At 44.4% G+C, this 24,532-nt stretch overlaps 1 protein-coding gene and 1 non-coding gene across 12 annotated transcripts in view; one reads left to right on the top strand and one right to left on the bottom strand.

Annotated features, from left to right (window-relative positions):
- The window catches only part of CLASP1 (cytoplasmic linker associated protein 1), a 248,558-nt gene that overhangs the window by 160,966 nt on the left and 63,060 nt on the right, over window positions 1–24,532 (bottom strand). For all 11 annotated transcript variants that reach the window (XM_060177959.1, XM_060177960.1, XM_060177962.1 and 8 more), the window contains exons 3-4: window positions 2,275–2,353; window positions 947–1,050 (exon numbers count right to left, since the gene is read on the bottom strand). In XM_060177959.1, the coding sequence (XP_060033942.1) occupies window positions 947–1,050; window positions 2,275–2,353 (183 nt within the window). The remainder of the gene's footprint in view (window positions 1–946; window positions 1,051–2,274; window positions 2,354–24,532) is intronic.
- Window positions 2,872–2,997, top strand: LOC132534545 (U4atac minor spliceosomal RNA). The gene has a single exon (XR_009546241.1). It is a non-coding gene; the product is annotated as a U4atac minor spliceosomal RNA (small nuclear RNA).

Raw genomic sequence — 24,532 nt, 5'->3', positions numbered from 1 at the left:
CCCTTCACTCCCTTACTGCACAGCAGGTCAAAAGAAAAGGGACCTCTTAATGGGTGCTAGGCTAGTCCAGCCCCAAATACATATTTTCATTCCACTACTCTGCAATCAAGAAAGACGATGGGGGGGGGGGGGGGGAAGGGGAAAAAAGATGATGTTGTGTCCTTTGGGGCAAAATGAGTGGCACTGGAGGTGACGATGCTTAGCAAAGAAATGAGATGAAAGACAACTACCAGATGGATTCCTCATTGTGTGGAATCCAGAGACTAAGTATACATGAACTTGGCCCCCACCTGCAGGGGGAAAGCTTCACAAGTGGTAAAGCAGGTCTGCTGGTGTCTCACTCTCTCTCCTTCCCTCTCTCTTTCCCTCCTCTCTCAATTCCTCTCTGTCCTATCCAATGGAAAAACTGACCTCCAGGAACCGTTCATAGTGCTGGCACCGAGCCCCGGCAACTGTTTGTGAGACTTGTGAGAATTATGGTGGTTACCACTGGGAGGTAGGAGGACAGGGACACACAACTTTGGAGGTGTAGAACTATACACGATAATCTTACAATCTGGCAACATACTACTAACAAATTCAAAAATTGAAAAATTACAACTCATTTCATTCCCTCAAGAGCACGCTGAAAATGTTCTTGGGGGGCTGGGTGGTGGTGCACTGGGTTAAGCACACACAGTATGAAGCCCCCGGCTTCCTTGTGGGGGTGGGGGTGGGGTGGGGGCCAGTTATGTAAATAAACTCATGAATTAAGTGAACTAGGCCAACCACCCAATACCAGATTAAGTCCACAATTAATTCAACAACATCTTCTTTAGCCTTTATTTCAGTAACCCACATGGTGTGGGAGGTGTTGCAGATTACACTCTATAAGTCTTCCTCTGCACCTCGACTTCAGACAAGTCTTACTAACAAGTCCCACGCTGGAGAGCTTCCCAGAGCCTACCTGAGGGGTAGCAGCCTGATCCATGATCTTCAGCAGCAGGGTCTGGTCTTGTTCCCTCACAGAGTCCTTAGCATCTCCCAACCTGTCTATCAAACTTGGCAGCACTGGGAAAACAAAATGGAGAATAGATATGGGGAAGGGGGTAGTGCACTTGGTAGACTGCATGTGTTACAATGCGCAAGGACCTGAGTTCAAGCCCCTGGTCCCCACCTGCAGGGGGGAAATGTCACAAGTGGTGAAACAGTGCTACAAGTGTATCTCTCTCTCTCTCTCTGTCTTCCCTTTCCCTTCTTTTTTTAAAATTTATTTCTTTATTGGGGAATTGATGTTTTACATTCAACATTCCCTTTCCCTTTCAATTTCTGGCTGGCTCTATCCAATAAATAAGTAAAGATAATTTAAAAATTAAAAGAAGAAAAGAAAAAGAATATCTGTGTGGGGGAGGGAGCATCTGTGGTCACCAACAGTTGTTATTTCCATTACCTGGCTTAATGATTTCTGGTCATTCTAAAACTACCCTTCCCAATGGCTCAGCTCTCCTTCTCTTTCATTAATAAACAAACACCTACAAGATTTTCTTTGACAAGAAATATCTTTGGTCAGGGAAGTAGTTAACATAGTAACAAAACAGAGGTTCATGCCTGGGGCACCATGGCCACAGGTTCAATTCTTGGCACCAACATAAGCCAGAGCTGAGCAGTGGGGTGTGTGGGAAGATATATCAATTTTACTCAAAAGAAGGGTTTTTTTTATTTGTAGATGGGCGATCAACGCCATGATAGGAAGAGTTCCCTGACCTTAGCTGATCAGAAAGTCAACTCAAAAGTACAAGCACATGTATGCAACTGAAGTGGTGAAATTCTGCAAGGAAATGTTTGCACAGAGAGCAGCTCCGTGGGGGGGGACAGCGAGGATGCAGAGGATGATGCCCACCAGCCCGAAGTTTTGAAGCTTATGGCTATTTTTACTTCATATTGCTGGCATGTCTTCCCTTTAAAATAAAAGGAGCATATCATCTGTAATGATATGTACAACGGGTGAAAAAATACCAGCAATATACATGGGGTGTGGGGTGGGAAGGAGAATGCAATTGTATCGGAACTATGGGCGCTGTCAAAGATGCCTCTCCAAGGGGAGTGGTCAGGTTTGCAGCTTAGTTGGCACTAAAATAAGTAGCATTAGTATTGCCTATTGGAATGGGGGTAGTGGCAGCAGCTGCAGGCAGAGTCCAGCAGAGTACCTGGAGTTGGGGGTGTGGACAGGACTGGGGGTGGTGGTCTGGGGAGGCTAGAGCAGAGCCGGCTGCTCCACACAGGTGCACAGCTCACCTGTGCCGATCTGCGCCTTGAACCGATCTTGCAACCGGGTGACCAGCGCCGATAGGATGTCCATGCCCAGCAGGGCCACCTGCAACGGGAAACACCAGGAGCCCTTAGCAGGGTAAAACTCCGGGGACAACCCCATGGTTCAGCTTTGGGGCTGTCTGGGAGGGCGGAGAGTGCAGCCTGCCAGCTAGGACGATTAGAGCTATTTGCGATTTTAACAGAAAAACAGTCGATGCAGAGAAAAGAGAGAAAAGACCACTCAAGGCGAGCTTATCTCAAATGCCAGCCCCCTGTACAGGAGCGAGCCAGGCCGCTCCCGCTGGCTCCCGCGGCCTCGCCATAGGCCCCGCCTAGACAGGAGGAGCGTATGCAAATCAGTTCTCTCCCGAGCGCACGGCCTTCTGGGTAAAAAACAAGCGGCTTCTTTGCCACCACGTTTAGAAGCTTCAGGAGAGAAAGAGTTGGTGGTAAACTTCTGGGCCGGTCCTGTACACAGTTACACTAGCTACCCAACAGTAAGGGTGGGACTTGGGGATTAGTCACCACAACTGCACCAGTTATTGGTGCTTCTCCCTAGCAGCACATAGCCATCTTTTGCCAACCATCCTTTTCTTGGGGTTGCGTTACTGTCCAATGAGCGCTAAGTGAGGGCAGTACTGCTAACACCTTAACAACACACTCGCATCAACTAGAGCTTTGCTTTACCTTGGTGCAATTTTTGGAAAAATGAAAAACCTCTTTTCCACTGTTTGTAATGCTAATGACAGTATCTTGCTTCCTAATAACTTATTTCTCTGAGATTTTCCCCATTATCCAGTAGATGGCGTTATAGTACTTTGTCAAAGTACTTTATATAGTACTTTGGGTCCATGAACTGAGTACTCGGAAGTAAGCTTAAAGAGCACTTTTGCAGTATAAATAAGCAAGTCACTGGAATAGGCCTGGGTGTGTTTGTTCAGTGTAAACAACTGCAGTAAGGAAGTGATTGCAATTGCTCCCAGTCCTGTGCTCTGCAGCTACTAAGGCAAAAACTATTTTTTCTATTCAATTTTGACACCACTGCTTAAAATCCAAGGAATCAAAGTTTATCCAATAATAAGCAGTACAATACACCACTTCGTTACATAAACATAGAAATGAAAAAAAAATTAATTTATAAAAAAAATTTTGTTGACAGATTTTTCTTTTTTTTTTTTCCCCTTTGGCTCATTTCATGAAGGCGAGAAATTAAGAGGTGAGAGTATTGTGTATATATATGGATATGGGTGCCAGAGATCAAACCTACAGTCTTACACATCAAATTCCTGTGTTTTGCACACTGAGCCACCTCCCAAGCTATTGAACAGATTTTTTCAAAGATTCCTGATAGTGTAACACATGTTAGAATCATGACTGTAGTGGAGGAGGCGGGGGCTCAATGGTAACGCAGAAGACCTGTGAGAGTGGGGTCCCGAGTTCCATTCCCAGTACTGCATATGCCAGCGTGTCAGTCAGAAGATCAAAGTCATAAATCATACTGATAGTGTGTCTGCTGGGTGAGGTGGGATTGAAAGGGTACATCTTTGGTCATCATCAAAACCCGTAAGCCCAGTCTAACCATGACACATATGCCACGCACATATTCCAACAGAGAAACATGCTTCAAAATTTCTAACAATACTCCCTAAGACAAATCAAAACCTGTTATCAAAACAAGTTAGGAACAGTCCCCACCAAGACAAGCCCGGGGAAATACAATTTGATGTAGTGAGATAACCTGGACAGAATTCTAGAACATACAGATAATGATAATGAATATTAGATTAAAAGCTGAAAATGCAAAGTTTTATAAAGTCTTGCCCAGATAAGACTCAGGAGCCCAGAAACTTCCTAAGAAAAGTAGGTTAGTAGGTAACAGCTGAAATCCAGAAAAATAGGACAGGAGATGACAAGAGTCCAATCCTAGGCACCCTCACAGCCTGGGAAAGAAGCACAGGGCTTCGTTTATACTTGTCTGTTTCATCCTTAGTCATAGCCCCTGTGTCAAGAAAGGAGTGTATGCTTATCCTCACAGGCAGGAGCTTCTGTTTCCAATTCCCTACTTAAGAAGAGGGAAAATGAGTAAAGCAGTTGTCTTGAAGACTGCTTTCACTATTTGTCAATTTTCTCAATGCCTCAATGAGCAAATAAGGAGATAGTTACAGAAATCTCATCAGCTGGTCTCTCTGTGTGAAGTAGAACAGTGCTTGACAAATGGTAAGGGCTGGACACATACAAGCTGGCTGTGTCACCAGATCACTCTACTAGTATGGGTAATAGGTAGTGGGTGACTAGTGATCCAGGGAAGGACAGTGACCAGAACTGGGCCAGCAGAGGCTCCCCAGAAAGAATTACAGTAAGTTTTGAGAGTCGGCTATTCTCAGAGTAAGCACAAATCCAAAGAGTACAATCCACTCTCCCAAAGAGAACTCCCATGAACACTGTGACAGGGTGATGATCCCTCAAGACACACACACAAACACAGGCGTGATACATATTAATTTCCCCCCAAAGGCTTTTTTTTATTTAATTTTTTACTTATAAAAAGGAAACGTTGACGAAAACATAGGATAAGAGGGGTACAACATCACACAATTCCCACCACCACACACAGGCTTTTTTGAAGACTGATTTATTCATCAGTGGACAGAGAGAAAGGAAGGAAGAGCATCAGTTTGGCACTTGTGATGCAGAGGGTCAAATTTTGGACCAAGTGCTTGAGGAGGCCAATGTTGTACTCACTACACCAGCTGCCAGCCACATCATACACAAGCTGATCTGGTAGCTACAGCTCATGGCCAATGTTCTATTTCTTGCCGTGAGTAGCAATTAAATAGTCAGTTATGTGCACAGTCCTCCTCATCCATGTGCCACGGAAGTTTTCCCAATGCAGTGGCTCAAGCTCTTTTTTCTCCTTTACAGTAGCTGCTATCTGTGGTCTTGGCATCATAATTACTAAGACTGTCTTCTGGGCTTGGTCAGCAGTTCTCACTATTTGGAACAATACTGTTATGACCTTCACTTCAACATGCGCAGTGCTTATTTCCTTAAATTCTGAAACACACGGTCCACTTCATTCCCATAACTGGCAACCTAACCCACTAAGTGCCCTCTGCAGCTACACTCTGCTGACTTCTGTGCAATTTGTAGTTATTTTAAAAGTCTAAACAAGGAGGAAATTAATTAGCACTCTACACTACACTTTCAAGTCCAAGAATAAGAACACTTCACCGATACCAAAAAGAACGCGATGAAATCAGTGACACTGTAGTCACACATGGGAAGGGAGAACTGTTCACCCAAATGGGCCCTGGGCAGTAGTCACCTAGGAGTTCTGAAGACTCAGCCAAGAAAGACATCAGGGGCTCCCCACCTTCAAACCTGCTTCTGGAGTGGCCTCAGGGGCAGCTTTGGGGGAGTCCCAAGAGGCTGATAAAGCAGAAGTAGCTGACATCAAGGAGGCTGGTGGCAGTTTTTCTCTCTCCCTGTCTTCCCCTCCTCTCTCCATTTCTCTGTCCTATCCAACAACGACATCAAAAACAACAACAATAACTACAACAATAATAAAAAAAGGGCAACAAAAGGGAAAATAAATAAATAAAAATGTCTGGAGTGAATGAGAAACAGATTTTTTAAATTTACTAAATGACTTAACTTTAAATAGCACGTGAGACTAGACTAATCATTGCAAATGAGGTTAGCTGTGTGGGGGAAGCAGGGTCTCAAGGGAGCTTGGATAGTTCTTAAAAGCTCTGGGTACCATAAGGGAATGGAGGCCAGTGGGGCCCAATCTTCACAGTCTCAACAGTAAACTTAATAAATCATCCTACAGACTGAGGAAGCCAGACAAAAAAGTAGTAGTAGACCACTCAGTCTGCAACCTCCCTCATCCAGCTATCTCATAAATGTGAAATCAAGCACCAAATAGTCACAGCTATCCAAGGGATTAAACAGAAATTCAAGTTCTCCACACACACTTCCAAAATCCTCCGCGATGCTGTTAAGCTAGCCTCCCATTCGCCTCCCTGGCAACCTGCATCGAGCTAGCAGGGCTTGCAGACCAGCCCCCTCCCCTTCACTCCACGGCCGAGAGGCTCTAATTTTCCAAAATGCTTTTCTAATTAGCCCACTTCCCAAAGCCTGTAGACACTTGATTTTACTAGCTCTAGCTCCTCTGCATGCACACCAAGTCTAAATAACCCCCCCTTAAAAAAATAAAAGTGAAAGCAATTCTTTCTCTACTGCATCCACTTCCCCCAGAGATCAATGGGGTGGGGTAGGTTGTTACCTAGCACACAATCTCTGTTATCTTACTGAACATTCACTCTAACACCTACGGCCACATTCCACACCTATAAATAGTCCAATTAGACAGATAAGGAAACAGACAGTGGATAAGGTCGCTTGGCTACTCTGCAACTCAAACAATAATAGTGATAAAAGACACACTAAGAACAGTAAGTGTGTAATGACACAAAGTCAAGATCACTCATGTGTGTCCTTATCCCAGAGAACCTGTGCACTGAATCTGTGCACTGGCTGCACTTTGGGGGCTGGGGGAAGTACAGTATTCAGAACATCCTCAAACTGGAAATAATCCAAATGTCCTTCAACCAGTGAATGACTACACAAACACGCGACAGCCACACAACTAAGCATCACTCAACAATAAAGAACTATTTATACATTCTGTAACACGGTGGCCCTTGAAAACTTAATGCTATGGAAAAGAAATCAGACACAAAAAGAATCACATTACATGATGTTACTTATATGAAATGTCCGGTCCAAGTATATCTGCTAGATAGAAGACATGGCTGCCCACGCTGGGAATGCTTTATTTTGCAATAAGAAAATACTACAAACAGTTCTGGCAGAGAAAGATAGGAAGAGAGAGAAAAAGAACCAGACATCACTCAGGTACTTGTGCACTGCACCACCTCCTGGACCACAGGATCCATCTCTTAACTGCCCTGAAAGTAAGAATAAGATTCATGACTAGTGTTCTAGAAAGAATAATCTATCTGTATGCCCTTACTCTTGCACTAAATTCTAGAGACTAGAAAGAACTATGCCCTCAGAGACTTCTAGAGGCCTATGCTGTGCATGGATTTTGTACAGTCACTATCAAAGAAAAACTCAAACAAAATAAAACCCTAAGAACAGTACATTTAGAATTGAGATGAGGGGGGCCGGGTGGTGGCATACCTGGTTGAGCACACGTATTACAATGCACAAGGACCTGGGTTCAAGCCCCTGGTCCCCACCTGCAGGGGGAAAGCTTCATGAGTGGTGAAGCAGGGCTGCAGGTGTCTCTCTGTCTCTCTCTCCCTCTCTATCATCCCCTTCCCTCTTGATTTCTGGCTGTCTCTATCCAATAAATAAAGATAATAAAAAAAATTTTTAAGTAGAATTGAGATGAGAGCAAGTGAGTATAGTCTTCTAAAGATACTGGATCGAGCAGGGGGTAGATAGCATGATGGTTATGCGAAGAGGCTCTCATGCCTGAGGCTCCAAAGTCCCAGGTTCAATCACCCACACCACCATAAACCAGAGCTGAGCAGTGCTCTGGTAGAAAGAATAAATAACTTAATAGATTTGGAACTCAATATAAAGAATAGTACAACTATCTAAAGAGTTTTTTAGATTAGTAATTAGTATACTCACTAATTGTTTGTTTTTTAACTAGAGAACTGATCAGCTAATTTCAAACTTTAAAAGTAGACAACATTTGAATAAAGCAAAATTAAATGGGCAAAGGATGAAAATGAAAGTTGACGATGAATTAATTTTAAATGAGAAAAATCACTTCCCTGTCAAAGAAAGTGAAGAAAAACTAAAGAGGAAGTTTAACAATTCTCCATTCTTTCGCAAGTGCTCCATCAGGATCCACATCCTAGTCCGAGGCTGTCACTTAACCTCTCTAGCCAAGCACCAGATGGCCTCATGTTATGACGCTAAGGTGGTGTGTCTGGGTTCTGTAATGAGAGTCCCTTTCTAACTCAAGCCCACTAAAAAGGAATCATCAAGTTTTAAGCACTAAGAGCTGAAAATACGATGCTGTTCCCGATTTCCTAACTTCTCAGCCTGATTATCTATATATTCTCACACCAAACCTGTGGGGCACCAAAGCCCATCTTTTTTTTTTTTTTAACTTGTTTGTTTTTTTAGAGAGGTGATGAGAGGAGAAGATATCAGTGACTGAACTCAGGATTTCATGTCTCACATTCTCCACCTATTCCATCTCCCAGGTTGTGGCCCAGTTTGTTTGTTTTTAAGATTTTTTTAAATGTATTTTTAAAAATAGAGACTCAGCTCTGGCATATTTGGGAGAGGATGGAGGATCGCAGTCTGTGTTCACTGCAACGGGGCTAAGCTATCTCCCAGCTATGGCATAGTATCCTTACCAGGGCAGAGAGGCGTGCCAGGCAAGGGCAGCAAACCAAGCACACGTTGTGTCAGCATTTCCTCTTACTATGTCAGTGTAGGAAGTACCAATGGTACGCAAACACCTACAGAAGTGGGGAAAGAATATCAGCAAATGACCCCTATCCCCCAGACAATTCTAATAGGAAGGAAGGGAGGGGGAAAAGAAGGGAAGAAGGAAAAGAAAGGAAGAGGATGAAGAGAAGTCAAGATTCAGAACATGCTCCTAGGGGGGCTGTGCTCCAAGGGGTCTGCAGTGGAGAGGAAAGCTCAGCCAGAGAGTCTAACCAAGTCCTAGTTCCCACGGGCAGTAACGAGCACGGCAGGGTGGGAACACTGGACTAAGCAGAAGATGCCAGTGACTTCAATATTCTGCCAGTCAGCTTTTTTAAATGAGGGTAAATCCGTTATATCTGATCAACATGAGAAGTCTTCAACATTTATTCAAAACCAGAGAGAATCCTCACAGAGTGAAGACTATAGGAGTGTACCTTTAAGTAGCAACATCAGAGGACACTGGAGGGAGACCTTACAGGTGTAAGCTGTGTGTGTGTGGTGTGTGTGTGGGGTCCCCAGCAGGCATTTTCACAGCCATCTTTATCAGATGTGTTTCAATGGGGGGGGGAGGGGGGGTAATTAAAACAACCCAAACCTCTCTAAATAATCTTTGAAATGAAACTCCTCCACCCTCCACAATCAAAATTCTTGCCACTTCTCACTGTGAACTCACTGGGACAGACATGCATGCTGTGTTCATCCCGCTCCTAACTGGAAAAGGCTGCTGGGAGCTGCTGACAAGCATGGAGGTTCCACCTCTGATGGTTCTCTGACAGGAGCTCCAGGCCAGACCATCAGCTGCGTCCCACAGACTCATGTGCTCTCCGCATCTAGCTGTTTGTTGCACACTGATAGTCATGTTACACGAGGAGAGGAGGAACCCCAAAGTTCCTTGATGACCTTCCCCTCTGCAGATCAGTCTGTCCTGAGACATTTGCAGGGAAAGTACTAAGAGCACTGGGACCTGCTTCCTCTTCTGAGGGGAAAATGCCCAGGAAGCAGAATTAAGATTTTTTGCCAGGTGTGTCAGAAAAGCCAGAAACCAGCTTGCATGAAGGTTAGCTGGGGGATTTCACCCTGCACTTCTCTGAGATTGACAGCTGTGAGTCCTATTATTGGATCTCTGGCACTCTTCTTAGATTTCACTGGTTTAATCCCAGCTACCAAATAATTCTAATGAAAGCAGCCCGTAAACTACTCAGGTACCTCAGAAACAAATGTCCCAAAGTAATCCCACAGTGGGATGGGGATGAAGGAGTGAGAAATGGGGAGGAGATGAGGAGGACCTTGGCTTGACCTCTAAGGACCTTTTGTTTCTTGGGTCCTTTTATTAGGTTACATGTTAGGGGTATAATACAAATTCTTATTTTTATAAATCCTGGAATTAAAAAAAAACTTTAAATTTTATAAACTATGAGATTAAAATATATTAAATGGAAATGCCCTCGGTCTCACTCTAATTTTGAAGGGCTCTATTTTCAAGAATGATTCTGACACAGAAAGAATGAGGCCTAACTTGTAAGTATAGTGCCTCAAATATCCTGCATTTAGGACTTCCCTGGGCCAGGGAGATTCAAAGTCCCAAAACACTAAGTTTTGTAGAGGAAATTGACTCAGTCTGCTTACTGAGAATTGACTTTGGTCAAAGCAGAAGCTCAAGTCTCAGGTTATAAATGCTGGTAAGAGGGTCTAAACTCAGTGACTCATTTAGTTCCCAACTTCCATCTCTCACCTCATTGAACTATGCTCTGGTAATGTCCTATTTATTTTCCAAATAGGCTTAAGCACATTAACTTTCCAAAGCATAACTTCAAACACCTTAAGATGCTTGAAATTTGTCAGTTTCTTCAAAAGCTCTTTATTAAAACAAACAAGCAAACCAACAAACCCGCCCCCACACACACACACAAACCATAAATATCTCGACATATCACTCACACCCTTCAAAGTCCAGCACAAATCTAGCATAATGGTTATGCAAACAGATTCTCGTGCCTGAGGCTCCAGGTCCCAGGTTCAATCCCCTACACCACCATAAACCAGAGCTGAGCGGTGTTATTATTATACCAGAGGTATAATAATAATAATAGTGGTAGTTGTTTGGGCTCTAAACCCAGATAGCCCAGTTTCAGATACCAGCCCTACCACTTATCTCCACAGTAAACACTAACAAGATGAGGTTTAAGTGAGATAATTTGTCTAAGAAAGAGCCAGGCTTAGAATTGTTTAGTAAAGTCTACCCACAGCTTCCTTCTTTTATTGAATAAAAATAGCCAAGTCCTACTGTTAATGGACCCTTTTGAAAGTGCTCAGCTTACAGAGAGAACCAAATCCCAGCTGTTCTGCAGCTTCTATAAGCAGCATCCTTGTGGCTTGGACCAGAACAGCCCAGACAGAGCGGGATCTTTCCAGCCTGTTCCAATCAGCACTGCTTTGCACAGGCACTGTTTCCATCTGAAATCCTCACTTCTACCTGCCCATCATTTAAACTTCAGGTCCACCACTTCCAGAGAATATGCAGTAGTCATCTGCTGCCTTTTACCACGAGGAAGTCCAGACATTTACTCCGCAGCTGTCTCTCTTACCTGGCTAGTGTAACAGGCTGTACGGCAAACATGCTGCCGTCATCACTTGTCTGAAGGCAAAATACCATTCTTCTTAACGACTGGTATACTTTCTTTAAAAAAAATAAACTGTACAATGGACATGTAAATCTTTAACCTATCATTAATCTCCCTATGGTCATTCTATGATTAAGCCACGGACTCAGAGAAACCTGGACTACAAATAGAGGGATGGTGAGGGGAAAAAACACCTCTGTGCCTCACATATCATCAAGTGTTCAAAGTTTCATTTTAGCTAAGAATTACAACTTTTTTTTTTAATGTATTCTTCGATGGGGTTGGTAAATTAGAAAATTTCAGAAAAATGGAAAACTTCTAAGGCTTGTATGTTTTCATACCAGGGAGACAAACTTTCCTTAGTACTTACTAAATTCACCACCACTACCACCAGGCGCCCGTACAGAAGAATCGACACAGATCCATCCAGAGGACTTCAGACTGATGCAGAATATGCTCTGAGATTCAGGGCCGAGAGGACAGGCTGGGGCACACAAAGTCCAGCAAAGTCAAGAACTCCTCTGCTACAGACAATATCATACATTTTAGTCTTTCTTGCTGTCTCCCAGTGACCATTACAAACAGAAACTGTGCTAAAATCAAGTCCAAGGGTCCATTTCCAGTACCCTATAGGACCTAGCAACAAGTCAGGGAGGCCTGTGCTTTCCAGGCTCTTGGCTGTCTGCTCTGCTCTGCTTCTCATCTCTTCATTCACAAAATAAACATTTTTTAATGGGGGGTGGGCGGTGGGTGCCAAAAGGTAACACACTTTACCACACATGCGCAGTACCCAGGAAGAGTCCTCCAGATGAAGCCTGACCACCATGCCACCATAGTGCCGCACAGTTCCCACAAACACAAATTTAGCCATGAAGACAGAAGACGTCGAGACCAACAAGCACCGGATAAAACTATAGAGAAGCTCTGTCAGAGGGGTGGGTGGTGGCACATGGGGCTAAGCACACATAGTATGAAGCAATAAGGACCCACACAAAGATCCTGGTTCAAGCCCCCAGTTCCCCACCTGTAAGATTCACAAGTAGTGAAGAGGATCTCCAGGCATCTTTCTCCTTCTCTATCTTCCGCTCCCCTCCCTCATAATTTCTCTCTGTCCTATACAAAAAAAAAAAAAAAAAAAGCCACAAGAGCAGTAGATTCACAGTGCCAGCACCTAGCACCAGCGTTAACCCTGAGATGGGGGATGGGGGAAAGCTGTCATACCAGTCTGGTCAAGGTCAGTAACATGATCGAGAAAGTGGCTTATATTCCACTGCTCCCAACCATGACACTTTGGATGTTAAGAAAACTGGGAAGGGAGTCTGGCAGTAGCGCAGCAGGTTAAGCACACATGGCGCAAAGCGTAAGAACCAGGATCCCGGTTTGAGCCCCCAGTTCCCCACCTGCAGGGAAGTCGCTTCACAGGCGGTGAAGGAGGTCTGCGGGTGTCTATCTTTCTCTCCTCCTGTCTTCCCTTCCTCTCTCCATTTCTCTTTGTTCTATCCAACAATGATGACAACAATAACTACAACAACAATAAAACAACAAGGGCAACAAAAGGGAATAAATAAATAATTGAAAAAAAAGAAAACTGGGATCATCTAAGCTCATTTAATTCCAAATATAAATTTTTTAGTATTAAAAAATAAAAGTACAAATTATGGACTTAGACTCTGTCATATACTAGCTGTCTAATTCAGGACAAACACCTCATCTATGAAATGGAGATAAATACAAATACTTCATAGTTGTTTTAATTTAAGGGCAAAAGTAATATATATATGTATGTATGTATGTATGTATGTATGTATTTTAAGGTATCCAAGTACCTATATGTTGTCTCAAAAAAAAAAAAAGGGAAAAGCCGCTATGTATGTCTACCAACGACTATCAGAAAAAGAAAAAAAAAAAGGAGACATTTAGTATGATCTTGTTAAGAACATGAAAAGGCCCCTCCTTTCTGTTAGGAAGTACTATGGAAGGAACACACAGAAAATGTAGACAAGGTTTAGCATCTCATCCAGGAGGGCGCAGTTTCTTAGGGATGAAGGCAGCCCTCCTGTTTGTGACAGGGTTTCCTCTTCTCAATGAAAAGGAGCATTTGTGGCTGCACTTGGGCATGCTGAGTGTTTGTGCAACATGGTGGCATCTCACACGCTAATTGTTCGTTTTCTCGCAGCTGCAGACCGAACCTAATGAAGCCTTAATGATCTGTGAGCTGCCAGCCTGCCAGACATTGTGTGTCTCAGAACATAGTTTTGACTGCAATCAGGAAGCCTAGCTTCCCTCTTCCCTTCAAGGCAGGCAGAGGGTGTGTGTTTATGTTACAGTTTCTTTTGCCAAGTCAAAACTACATTTTATATTCCTAAATTTCCTTCCCTGGGAGTTTACTTAAAAATAAGAAAAAAAACACTTGTGCTTTTTCTATTTAGAATTTTCTGGGAACAAATCAAGTTCTTAAACTGCTAACAAAAGTTAGGATGGATGCCAAGGCATTCATCCAACCAAAGCTTATTTTCCAGATATGGTAGGTAGGAAGGAAGCATGGAGTATTCCTGGCTGACTCCCAGGTGCTTCCCCTCCTCACTTCATCCCACGACAGATGAAAGAGCTCCAGGTCTATTACTGATAGACACCTCTGTCTTAGAGGCCATTCCTACAACCATCCCATGACTAGCTCCTGGAGACCATTTATTCCACCTTTTGTTGCCCTTGTGGTTTTATCATTGTTGTGGTTATTATTATTGTTGTTGCTGTTGTTGGATAGGACAGAGAATTAGAGAGAGGAGGGGAAGAGACAAAGAGGGGGAGAGAAAGACAGACACCTGCAGATCAGTGACTCCCCTGCAGGTGGGGAGCTGGGGGCTCGAACCAGGATCCTGACGCTGGTCCTTGCGCTTTGCGCCACGTGTGCTTAACCCGCTGCGCTACCACCCGACTCCCTTTTTTACGTTTTTTAAAGGAGTTTTCTCTTACTTATTAGATTAAAATTGAGAGGGGGACAGGAGATAGAGGAGAAAGACATCTGCAGCTCTGCTTCACCACTTCTGAAGCTTTCCTCCTGCGGGCAGGGACCAGGGACACAAACTCAGGTCCCTGTGCAACATGCAGAACCAGATACGCCACCACCTGGCACCATGAAACTATATTGTATTAGGATACAATTAAATGAAGGGAAACTGTCAGTGAGTCATTTTTAATGAGGCAGATTCAACAAAATAAATAAATAAACTAGGCAAGCAGGATAATTAAAGCTAATAAGCAATTACTATATGAGTTTTTTAATATTTATTTATACCCTTTTGTTGCCTTTGTTGTTTTATTGTTGTAGTTATTATTATTGTTGCTATTGATGTTGTTGTTGTATAGGACAAAGAGAAATCAAGAGAGGAGGGCAAGACAAGAGAGGGGAAGAGAAAGATAAGGACACCTGGAGACCTGCTTCACCACCTGTGAAAGGACTCCCCTGCAAGTGGGGAGCCAGGGGCTCAAACCGGGATTCTTATGCCTGTCCTTGCGCTTTGCACCACGTGCACTTAATCCGCTGCACTACCGCCTGACTCCCATGATGAGTTCTTCTATGGGGTTCAGAGACACAAAATAAATCAAAGATGGGCTTTACCTGCAAAAAATTTTTTTAGATTTTTTTTTTTTATTATCTTGGATAGAGACAGCCAGAAGTCGAGAGGAAGTAGGAGACAGAATGGGAGAGAGATAGAAAGACACCTGCAGCCCTGCTTCACCACTTGCAAAGCTTTCCCCCTGCAGGTGGGGACTGGGTGCTAGAACCTGGGGTCCTTAAGCACTGTAACATGTGTGCTCAACCAGGTGCGCCACCACCCAGCCCCACAAGAATATTTTAAAATACGGCTGAAACAAGTATGCACATGGCCACAATCTTGAGCAAAACATGACCTGGAAATGCTGTGGAAACAACCACCCCTGAGCTTGGAATCCCACCTGGGGAAAACCGGCACAGGTCTTACAGAAACCACCTCACTAAAGCTAAGCCTTCAACCATGAAAAGGAGTTTGACGAGGTCAAGAGGGGTGATCTATATAAAGGAATGTAACATGTGTGCTCAACCAGGTGCGCCACCACCCGGCCCCACAAGAATGAGAGCAAGGGGAGGAAGCACCAATTCCATATTGCAACAGTATGACAGAGAGATGGGGGAAGAAAAGCAGAGAATGAGAGTAGGGCACCAAAGTAAAAACCCTGTAGTGAAGGAGAGGGTAAACATTCGGCTTCCCGGGGTGGGGAGGGGGCAGGGATGGGACACAGTCTTTTGGTGGTGGGAATGGTGTTTATGTACACTCCTATTAAAGTGTAGTCATATAAACCACTATTTAATTAATTAATATGAGAGGGGAAAATTGATTGTATGTCTCAAACTTTTTAAAACACAGACTGAGTCTTTTTAATACAAAGGCTGAGTCTTTGATATGCTGACTCTCTCAAAAGTCTAGACCAGGTAGAACAGAAGCAACCGGTGGCACAGCTATACAAGATGCTGGGTATTATACAGCAAACTCTAACAAAGGGACTTTTTAAAGTTAACCCAATTACCAAATAATGTGATGATAACAATAACTATCCATTGTCTTCTTGAACCCTAGGACAGCAGGAACCTCACATTTCCACTATAGAGCCTGTATTTCCCCCAGTCCTGGAACCTTAGGGTGGGGCCCACTTTTCTGCATGCTGCTCTCAATTCCTATCAAATAATATTGCATCCGCTGATCGCAACCTAATCACCGCAACAAGTGCTACCCCAGCATGCTTCACTTCAGACTGTGTCCAGAGACTTCGGGTGTGAAATGACAACCCTTCAGCTTCATGACTCTGGTGAGACCTTTCCTTTCATAGTATTTTCTAATTCCATTCCAGGTGGTCCACTCCCCAATAAAGTCCCCAAACCTAGATAGAGACCAGGTCCCCTGAGATAGAGCATATGTTCACACGTGTCCATAAACCAGGGAAAAATATATACCTGAAAGCAGAAGTACACAAGAGTCTGCAGTGAGTACCCCCCCAACACTTCACCTGCACTATTCCAGCCTTTAGGTCCATGATTGTTCAACAATCCGTTTGGCTTTGTATGTTAATTCTCTTTTCAGCCACCAGGTCCCAGATGCCAGCATAATGCTGACCAGACTTCCCTGGACTGAAGACCCCACCAATGTGTCCTGGAGCTCTGCTTCCACAGAGACCCACCCTACTAGGGAAAGAGTGAGGCAGACTGGGAGTATGGATCGGCCAGGCAACACCCATGATCAGTGGGGAAGCAATTACAGAAGCCAGACCTTCCACCTTCTGTAACCCACAACAACCCTGGATCCATACTCCCAGAGGGATAGAGAATGGGAAAGCTATCAGGGGAGGGGATGGGATATGGAGATCGGGTAGTGGGAATTGTGTGGAGTTGTACCCCTCCTATCCTACGGTTTTGTTAATGTCTCCTTTCTTAAATAAATAAATTTACAGAAAAGAAAAGAAAAGAAAAGAAAAGAAAAGAAAAGAAAAGAAAAGAAAAGAAAAGCAGAGAATGGCACTGTAGGGACAAACATTATTAGAGGTCTTTAAACATTATGCTCAGGGTTTTAAGTCTTCTTCTGCAGACAGCAGAGAATTCAGTGCTCCTGTGGAGGGGTGGTCACAGCAGACCTGCATTTGAGAATGCACAGCTGGACTGCAAGAGATCAATACCGTTACTTTTAACTGGCGGGGGAGAAAAAAGTGGTTTCTGCTCACCATGGTGGAGACTCAGGTGAAAAGAAAGGGGACAACACAACGATTACCACCTCAGCATGCTTCACCTCAGACTGTGTCCAGAGACTTCACGTGTGGAATGACAACCCTTCAGCTTTATTACTCGGGTGAGACCTTTCCTTTCATAGTATTCTCTAATTCCATACCAGGTGGTTCACTTCCTAACAAAGTCCCAAAACCTAGATATACACTAGTTTTGGTGAGAGAGAGCATATGTTCACACGTATCCATAAACTACTGCAAAATATATACCTGAAAGCAGTAGTACACTAGAGTTTGCAGTGAGTACCCCCCTAACACTTCCTCTCCACTATTCCAAGCTTTGGGTCCATGATTGCTCAACAATTTGTTTGGCTTTGTATGTTAACTCTCTTTTCAGTCACCAGGTTCCAGATGCCATCAGGATGCCGGCCAGGCTTCCCTAGACTGAAGACCCCACCAATGTGTCCTGGAGCTCAGCTTCCCCAGAGACCCACCCTACTAGGGAAAGAGAGAGGCAGACTGGGAGTATGGACCGACCAGTCAACGCCCACGTTCAGCCGGGGAAGCAATTACAGAAGCCAGACCTTCTACCTTCTGCAACCCACAATGACCCTGGATCCATGCTCCCAGAGGGATAGAGAATGGGAAAGCTATCAGAGGAGGGGGTGGGATATATGGAGATTGGGTGGTGGGAATTGTGTAGAGTTGTACCCCTCCTACCCTATAGTTTTGTTAATTTATCCTTTCTTAAATAAAAGAAAAGAAAAGAAAGGGGAATTTCGAAAAATACCTCTGATAAAATAATGGGTTTGTCTTTATACTTCTCCGCCATTTTCAGAGACATATTTCTTCCTAAAAGAACCAGGAGGGCACCAGGAGATGGCACACACAGTTAATTAAGCACACACATTACTATGCACGAGGACTCAGGTTCAAGCCTCCGCTCTCTGCCTGACAAACAGTAACGTAGGCCTGCAGGTGTCTCTTTTTCTCTTCCCTCTCAATCTCTATCTGTCCTGTCTAATAAAAATAGAAAGAAAAAAAAAAGGGAAAAGAGGCTGCCAGGAGCAGTGGATGTGTAGTGCAGGCTCGGAGATCCAGTCTCAACCCTGGTGAGAATAAAAAATAAAATAAAATAAAATATATATATATGTGTATATATATATATTATTTATTTAAAAAAGAAGAAGAACCATTCCAGGAGGGGGGAAAGAAAACTACTACAATTGAATTCTGTGAGTTGGGGGACTGAGGGGTCTGAATCATGAGCAATTAAGAATTAGCTCCAGGGAGTTGGGCAGTAGCGCAGAGGGTTAAGCGCAAGTGGTGCGAAGCGGAAGGACCCACATAAGGATCCTGGTTCTAGCCCCTGGTTCCCCACCTGCAGGGGGGTTGCTTCACAGGTGGTGAAGCAAGTCTGCAGGTGTCTGTCTTTCTCTCCCCATCTCTGTCTTCCCCTCCTCTCTCCATTTCTCTCTGTCCTATCCAACAGCAACAACAGCAATTACAACAGTATTAATGACAAAAAGGGTGACAACAAGGGTAACAACAAAGGCAACAAAATAGGAAAAAATGGCCTCCGGGAGCAATGGATTTGTAGTGCAGACACCAAGCCCCAGCAGTAGCCTTGGAGGCGAAAGGAAGGAAGGAAGGAAGGGAGGGAGGGAGGGAGGGAGGGAGGGAGGGAGGGAGGGAGGGAGGGAGGAGAAAGAAAGAAAGAAAGAAAGAAAGAAAGGAAGGAAGGAAGGAAGGAAGAAAGAAAGAAAGAAAGAAAGGAAGGAAGGGAGAGAGAGAGAAAGAGTTAGCCCCAGACTTCTACTGATGATGTCTGGTCAGGCCTCAAAACCTAAACAGGAGAAGAAAAAAAAAGCAATCTTCCAAGTTTATCTACTATCTTCTTTAAGTGAATTTTAAAAAGACACAGCTTCTCAGTGCCTGACAAGCACTTTCCCCTTGAATTTATCTTCCTTCGACTACCAAGCAGAAATCTCATCAGTCAGATTTGGCTTGCTCTGACTGCACCGCTAATCAGCTCTGAACATTTGGCCGTGGCATATTTCACAATACTCTATCTCAAAATTGTGAAGACAAAGAAAAAAAATCTAGCAATTACCACCATAATAATAATTATAATAACTAAATGTTTAAAAAAGTAGCAAATTAAGTCATTATTAAAATAAGCTAAATTCATACCAGTGTTTGCTCACTTAGCTGGAAACTTATCAAGAGATCACGTAGATTTTCTACAGTTTTTTTCTTAATACCCTTTCAGAGCAAAGTAAATGAAAATCTTTGAGAAGAAACAAGATAAATTAAAAAGCAGGGTTGTGTCTGGGAGTTAGGCCCATGTTTCACCATGCACCAGGACCCAGGTTCAAGTCCCCAACCACCATATGAACAGCACATGGTGTTTCTTCTGTCTCTCTCTTCCATCTCCCTGTCTACTGTTGAAGGGGGCGGCAGGGAACGGGAGGGAGGGTTAGTCCACAGGAGCAGTGGAAGCATGAAGGTGAGAAGCACCAACAGGGAGAAAAGGAAGGAAAAAAAGGCAAAGCTGAAGCAGGTGGACATGCTTACCTGACTCTCAAACCTCACTGCAATATTGCTAGGGTCCTACTGCCCATATTTCAAACGTGGAAAGAGCTGAGTAATTGCCATGCTCCCAAGAGAAAATGGAAAGCATCGGTGACACTCCTGAATTTCCAATCTACAGCCTGCCAGGGACACTGCTTTTTTGCAACAAGACTGACTTCCATGTGTTTCTTCTTGTAGTAAACAATACAGATAACACCCATCCCTACTGTGTCCTGATAATAGCTTCTCAAAAGCAGTTGTAGAAAAAAAATTGCATTTCTGTGTGTGTGTGTGTGTGTGTGTGTGTGTGTGTATCCACCAAAAAATTTAGAAAACATAGGAAACGAAAAGGAAAGTATCTTATCTATAGCTTCATCATATAGATGAATGCCATCGACATTTTCACTTCTGTCCATAAGGTCATTTTTCCTACAAATTCACACACAGTTGAGATCATAAGTTTTGCACCTGCCTTTTCCATCATCCATTGCTCTAGCATTTGCTCATATCACTAAGACCTCTTCACAAAAAATATTTATCAGCTACAGAGTGTGCCACACACTGGGGAGATATTTAAAGATACCCTGTGGGGCCAGGTGGTATGGTGTGCCTGGTTGAGTAGCACATGTTACATTTTGCAGGGATCCACGATTGAGCCCCCAGTCCCCACCTGCAGGGGGAAAGCTTCATAAGTGGTGAAGCTGTGCTGCAGGTATCTCTCTGTCTCTCTCTCTCACTCTCTCTCTATCACTCCCTTCCCTCTCAATTTCTGACTTTCTCTACCCAACAAATAAAAGATTTTTTAATTAATTTATTTATTTATTTATTTATTTTTACAGAGCACTGCTCAGCTCTGGCTTGTAGCGGTGGTGCGGAGATTGAATCTGGGGCTTTGGAACCTCAAGCACCAGAGTCTCTTTGCATAACCATTACACTATCTACCCCTGCCCAATTTTTTTAAATAAACAAATACAAGATATCCTGTATTCATCTAGTGCTGCACATCTGCAATCTTATAAATGTAAATGCCACTGTTTCTAATTTTTACGATATATGTTGTTGGTCTGCTTCTAATTCTGCTTCTAATACCCCTTCTGTTTTGATCCTCACGTTAGGTTGCATTGCTCAGCCATGAGTCCCTGGTCATCTCTCGCCCCACCCTCGAAGCTAGCCCAGCAATATGTTATTATTGAAATCATGTAAGAGGGTGAATTACATGTAGGAGAGAGGGAAAACTGGAGCACTACTCCAGCAGATGCAGCTCTGGGGAGCAAACCCAACCTCAGGTCCTGCACTCTACCAGCTGAGCTACTTCCCCAGCCCCAAACCACTATTTATAACTGCAACTAACACTTTCTCCTGTAGTGCTGGGGCGGGAACCCAGGGCTTTCACTGCACAATAACCTGAGTAGCCACCCAGGTACAATGTTTCTTTTCTTTTGGGGGAGGGGAAGGGAGAGACAAAGTAGAGGGAAAAGCAGAAAGTGAAGAGCTAACATAGCACTGCCCACTCCCAACAGGGACCCCTCTGGTCATGCCCACGGTGTTCCTGTGGTGTCTGTTGGGTCTCCAGGCCGGGACCTCGTGCAGTCAGGCATTCCCTCTACTTGAAGAGCTTACAGATATATAATATGGAGTCAGGCAGTAGTGCAGCGGGTTAAGCACTGGTGGCGCAAAGCACAAGAACCAGTGTAAGGATCCCGGTTTGAGCCCCTGGCTCCCCACCTGTAGGGGAGTCGCTTCACAGGCAGTGAAGCAGGTCTGCAGGTGTCTATCTTTCTCTCCCCATCTCTGTCTTCCCCATCTCTCTACATGTCTCTGTCCTATACAACAACGACAACATCAGTAACAACAACAACTACAGCAACAATGAAAAAGAACAAGGGCAACAACAGGGAAAATTAAATAAACTTTATACACACACACACACACACACACACACACACATACACACACATATTCCGGTTCTAAAGGACTTGGCTACTTTCAAGCAACTGTGATTCAAACTCACTGCTAAAAGCCACATTTCTGTCTGAGAAGGGAAAAAAAAAAAAAACACTACCCATATGACTTGGTCTTCTGGAATGAACAAACAATGGACCATAAATTCTTCTGGCCCCTTTGAAGTAAAAGACAAGACTCTCAGTCAGAAGCACCCTCTTTCGACCCTGAATTCGTAGCCAGAACCCTCTGCTGACCTCCAGTACCAAGAGTGTGGAGAGAAGGTCCACGTTAGCTGTGTCGCTGTGGTCCGACTACCTTACTAGGCTGTCCTTGAGTTTCTACTTCAGACTCTTGTCACAGACAGACCAGCATCACACAGAAGCCGCAGCAGAAAATCTGCTCCAGAGACAAGACCGCTGCGGCTCCAAGCCAAACACAGCAGGCAGGCCAGTTTTAGAAAACAGAGGAATGGAGTTGTGAAACCCAGAACAAAGCCTTCCAGGCCCGCTCTTGATTAATTACCCAGACAATAACTATTAGCGGAAATCTCCAACTCTTTGTCTCAGAGCAATAGCACACGCCCTCTGAAAGACGAAGGTCAGCTTGTTTAGTGAAACTGGGCACCTCTCTGGGGTGTGAAGCAGAAGAGCCTGGACCCAGGACTTCACCCTTGCATGCAAGACTCGTGCGCTACTACCAAGCCACCTCCCTTGACACAGGACACAATACATAAGAAAAGTAAAATGAAATATTTCAACTTTTTTTTAAAGATTTACTTATTTATTAACACAAGGGGAGACATCTTACCTTATAGAGTATCTGCCCTGCCATGCATGAGATCCCCAGCTTCAGTCCTGGCACCAAAACAGCAGGTGAGCTCCACATATAATGGAGCAGCACTGCGAAGTCTCTCACTCTCTGCCTATCTGAACCACAAAGAATGAAAACAGCTGGTCTGGGGAGTTGGGCGGTAGCACGGCAGGTTAAGCGCATGTGGCACAAAGCATGAGGACGGGAGCAAGGATCCTGGACGGGAGCAAGGATCCTGGTTTGAGGCACCGGCTCCCCACCTGCAGGGGAGTCACTTCACAAGCAGTGAAGCAGGTCTGCAGGTATCTTATCTTTCTCTCCCCCCATCTTCCCCTCTTCTCTCCATTTCTCTGTCCTATCAAACAATGAAGACATCAGTAACAACAAAAATAACTACAACAACAATAAAAAAACAACAGGGCAACAAAAGGGAAAATAAATAAATAAATAAATAAATAAATAAATAAATAAAATTAAGAAAAAAAGGTTGGTCTGGGAGTAGCAGAATCACATATGCATGTGATTCTGCTAGGGGGAAACCCTAGCACCATAAATAAATGAGAAAATAAATAAGATAAGACAAAGATCTCTGCCGAAGTTTTCCAGAGTCCACATGAAAGATTAAAACAAACGAATCAGTGGCAGGGGAGGTAGCTCAGCCCGTAGAGCATTATCTTGTATGTTCAGGCCCCAAATCCACCCCACAATCCATTTTAGTAGGCATCTGATGCACTGAGACACCAGGGTGGTGCCCACCCACTACCCTGCAAAGACACACAGCCAGCTCCCCCAACTATGATTCCTGAAGTGAGACTGCTCTGCCACCAGGCCATGCATTCCTCTGAACCTCCTCTGGCCACTGGTTGGTCTATGATCGGTTAAATCCATAAAAGGCTGCAGTAAGTGATAGTGCCACGTCAGCTTCACTGCACAATGGATGGGATGCTACTAAAATAAAACCAGAAAGCCAGCAAGTCTGCCACACTATGTGTCAAGCGCTGTCTATGTATAGATCCTCCACCTTTGCAATAACCACAAAAGACAAATACTAACCCCATTTTACAGACGAAGAGATGAGGCGCAGAAGTTAGACAACATACTCAGCATCACTCAGCTAGAGAGAGAAAGAAGATGGGAAAGAGCATGGACTCTGAGCCGAGCTGTATGATCCCAAGTTCAGGCTCTTGACTCTGCCATCACAGCAGGAGTCACATCTGAAGCAGACGACAGGAACATCAACTAGGACTGGAGTAGTAGAAGCCACAACGCCACAGGGTCCTCTGCAGCTTGGGAGCATCCAGCAGGAACCGCAGTGAAGGCAGAGGTAGGCACTGATTTCAGAGAATACGGATGCAGTCACCAAAGGATGATTCTAGAACACAGACCCACAGAGACCGAGCACGTGCCCTTCCTCACTGTTCTCCGTTCCCACAAGTGCATCTCCCACCCTGAGCAGGGGGACCTACTTTGGGAGCCAGCAGAAGAGATGTTAATATTCACTAAAGAAAAGGCTCAGGATCTCAGCCATTAAAAATAGATCTTTCAGGGTCTGGGTGTTGGTGTTCCAGGGAGAATACACATGCCACCAAGCACAAGGACCCAGGTTCAAGCCCCTGGTCTCCACCTGCTGGGGGCAAGCTTCACGAGCAGTGGAGGAGTACTACAGGTGTCTCTCCTCTCTGTCTCTTTCTCCCTCTCTATCAGAAGAAAAAAAAAATGAAGTAAAATGAAGTGGGAGAGGAGGGGAGGGGAGGGGAGGGGAGGGGAGGGGAGGGGAGGGGAGGGGAGGGGAGAGGAGAGGAGAGGAGAGGAGAGGAGAGGAGAGGAGAGGAGAGGAGAGGAGAGGAGAGGAGAGGAGAGGAGAGGAGAGGAGAGGAGAGGAGAGAGGAGGTCATCATGCAGTCTGAGCCCCAGGGATAATCCTGGTGGCAAATACCAAATGAGACCACTTATAAGTGGACATTAATTAGCAGGTAACAGGAAGGTGAAACGTAAACGGGGCATAGAATGTTGGTGGTGGGAGTGGTGTGGAATTATACTCCCACTATTTTATGATCTTG

Source organism: Erinaceus europaeus, chromosome 18 (assembly GCF_950295315.1).
Source record: "Erinaceus europaeus chromosome 18, mEriEur2.1, whole genome shotgun sequence".
NCBI classification, from domain to species: Eukaryota; Metazoa; Chordata; class Mammalia; order Eulipotyphla; family Erinaceidae; genus Erinaceus; species Erinaceus europaeus.
The sequence above is the reverse complement of the archived record's forward strand: the minus strand, read 5'-3'. Positions and strand labels throughout refer to the sequence as shown.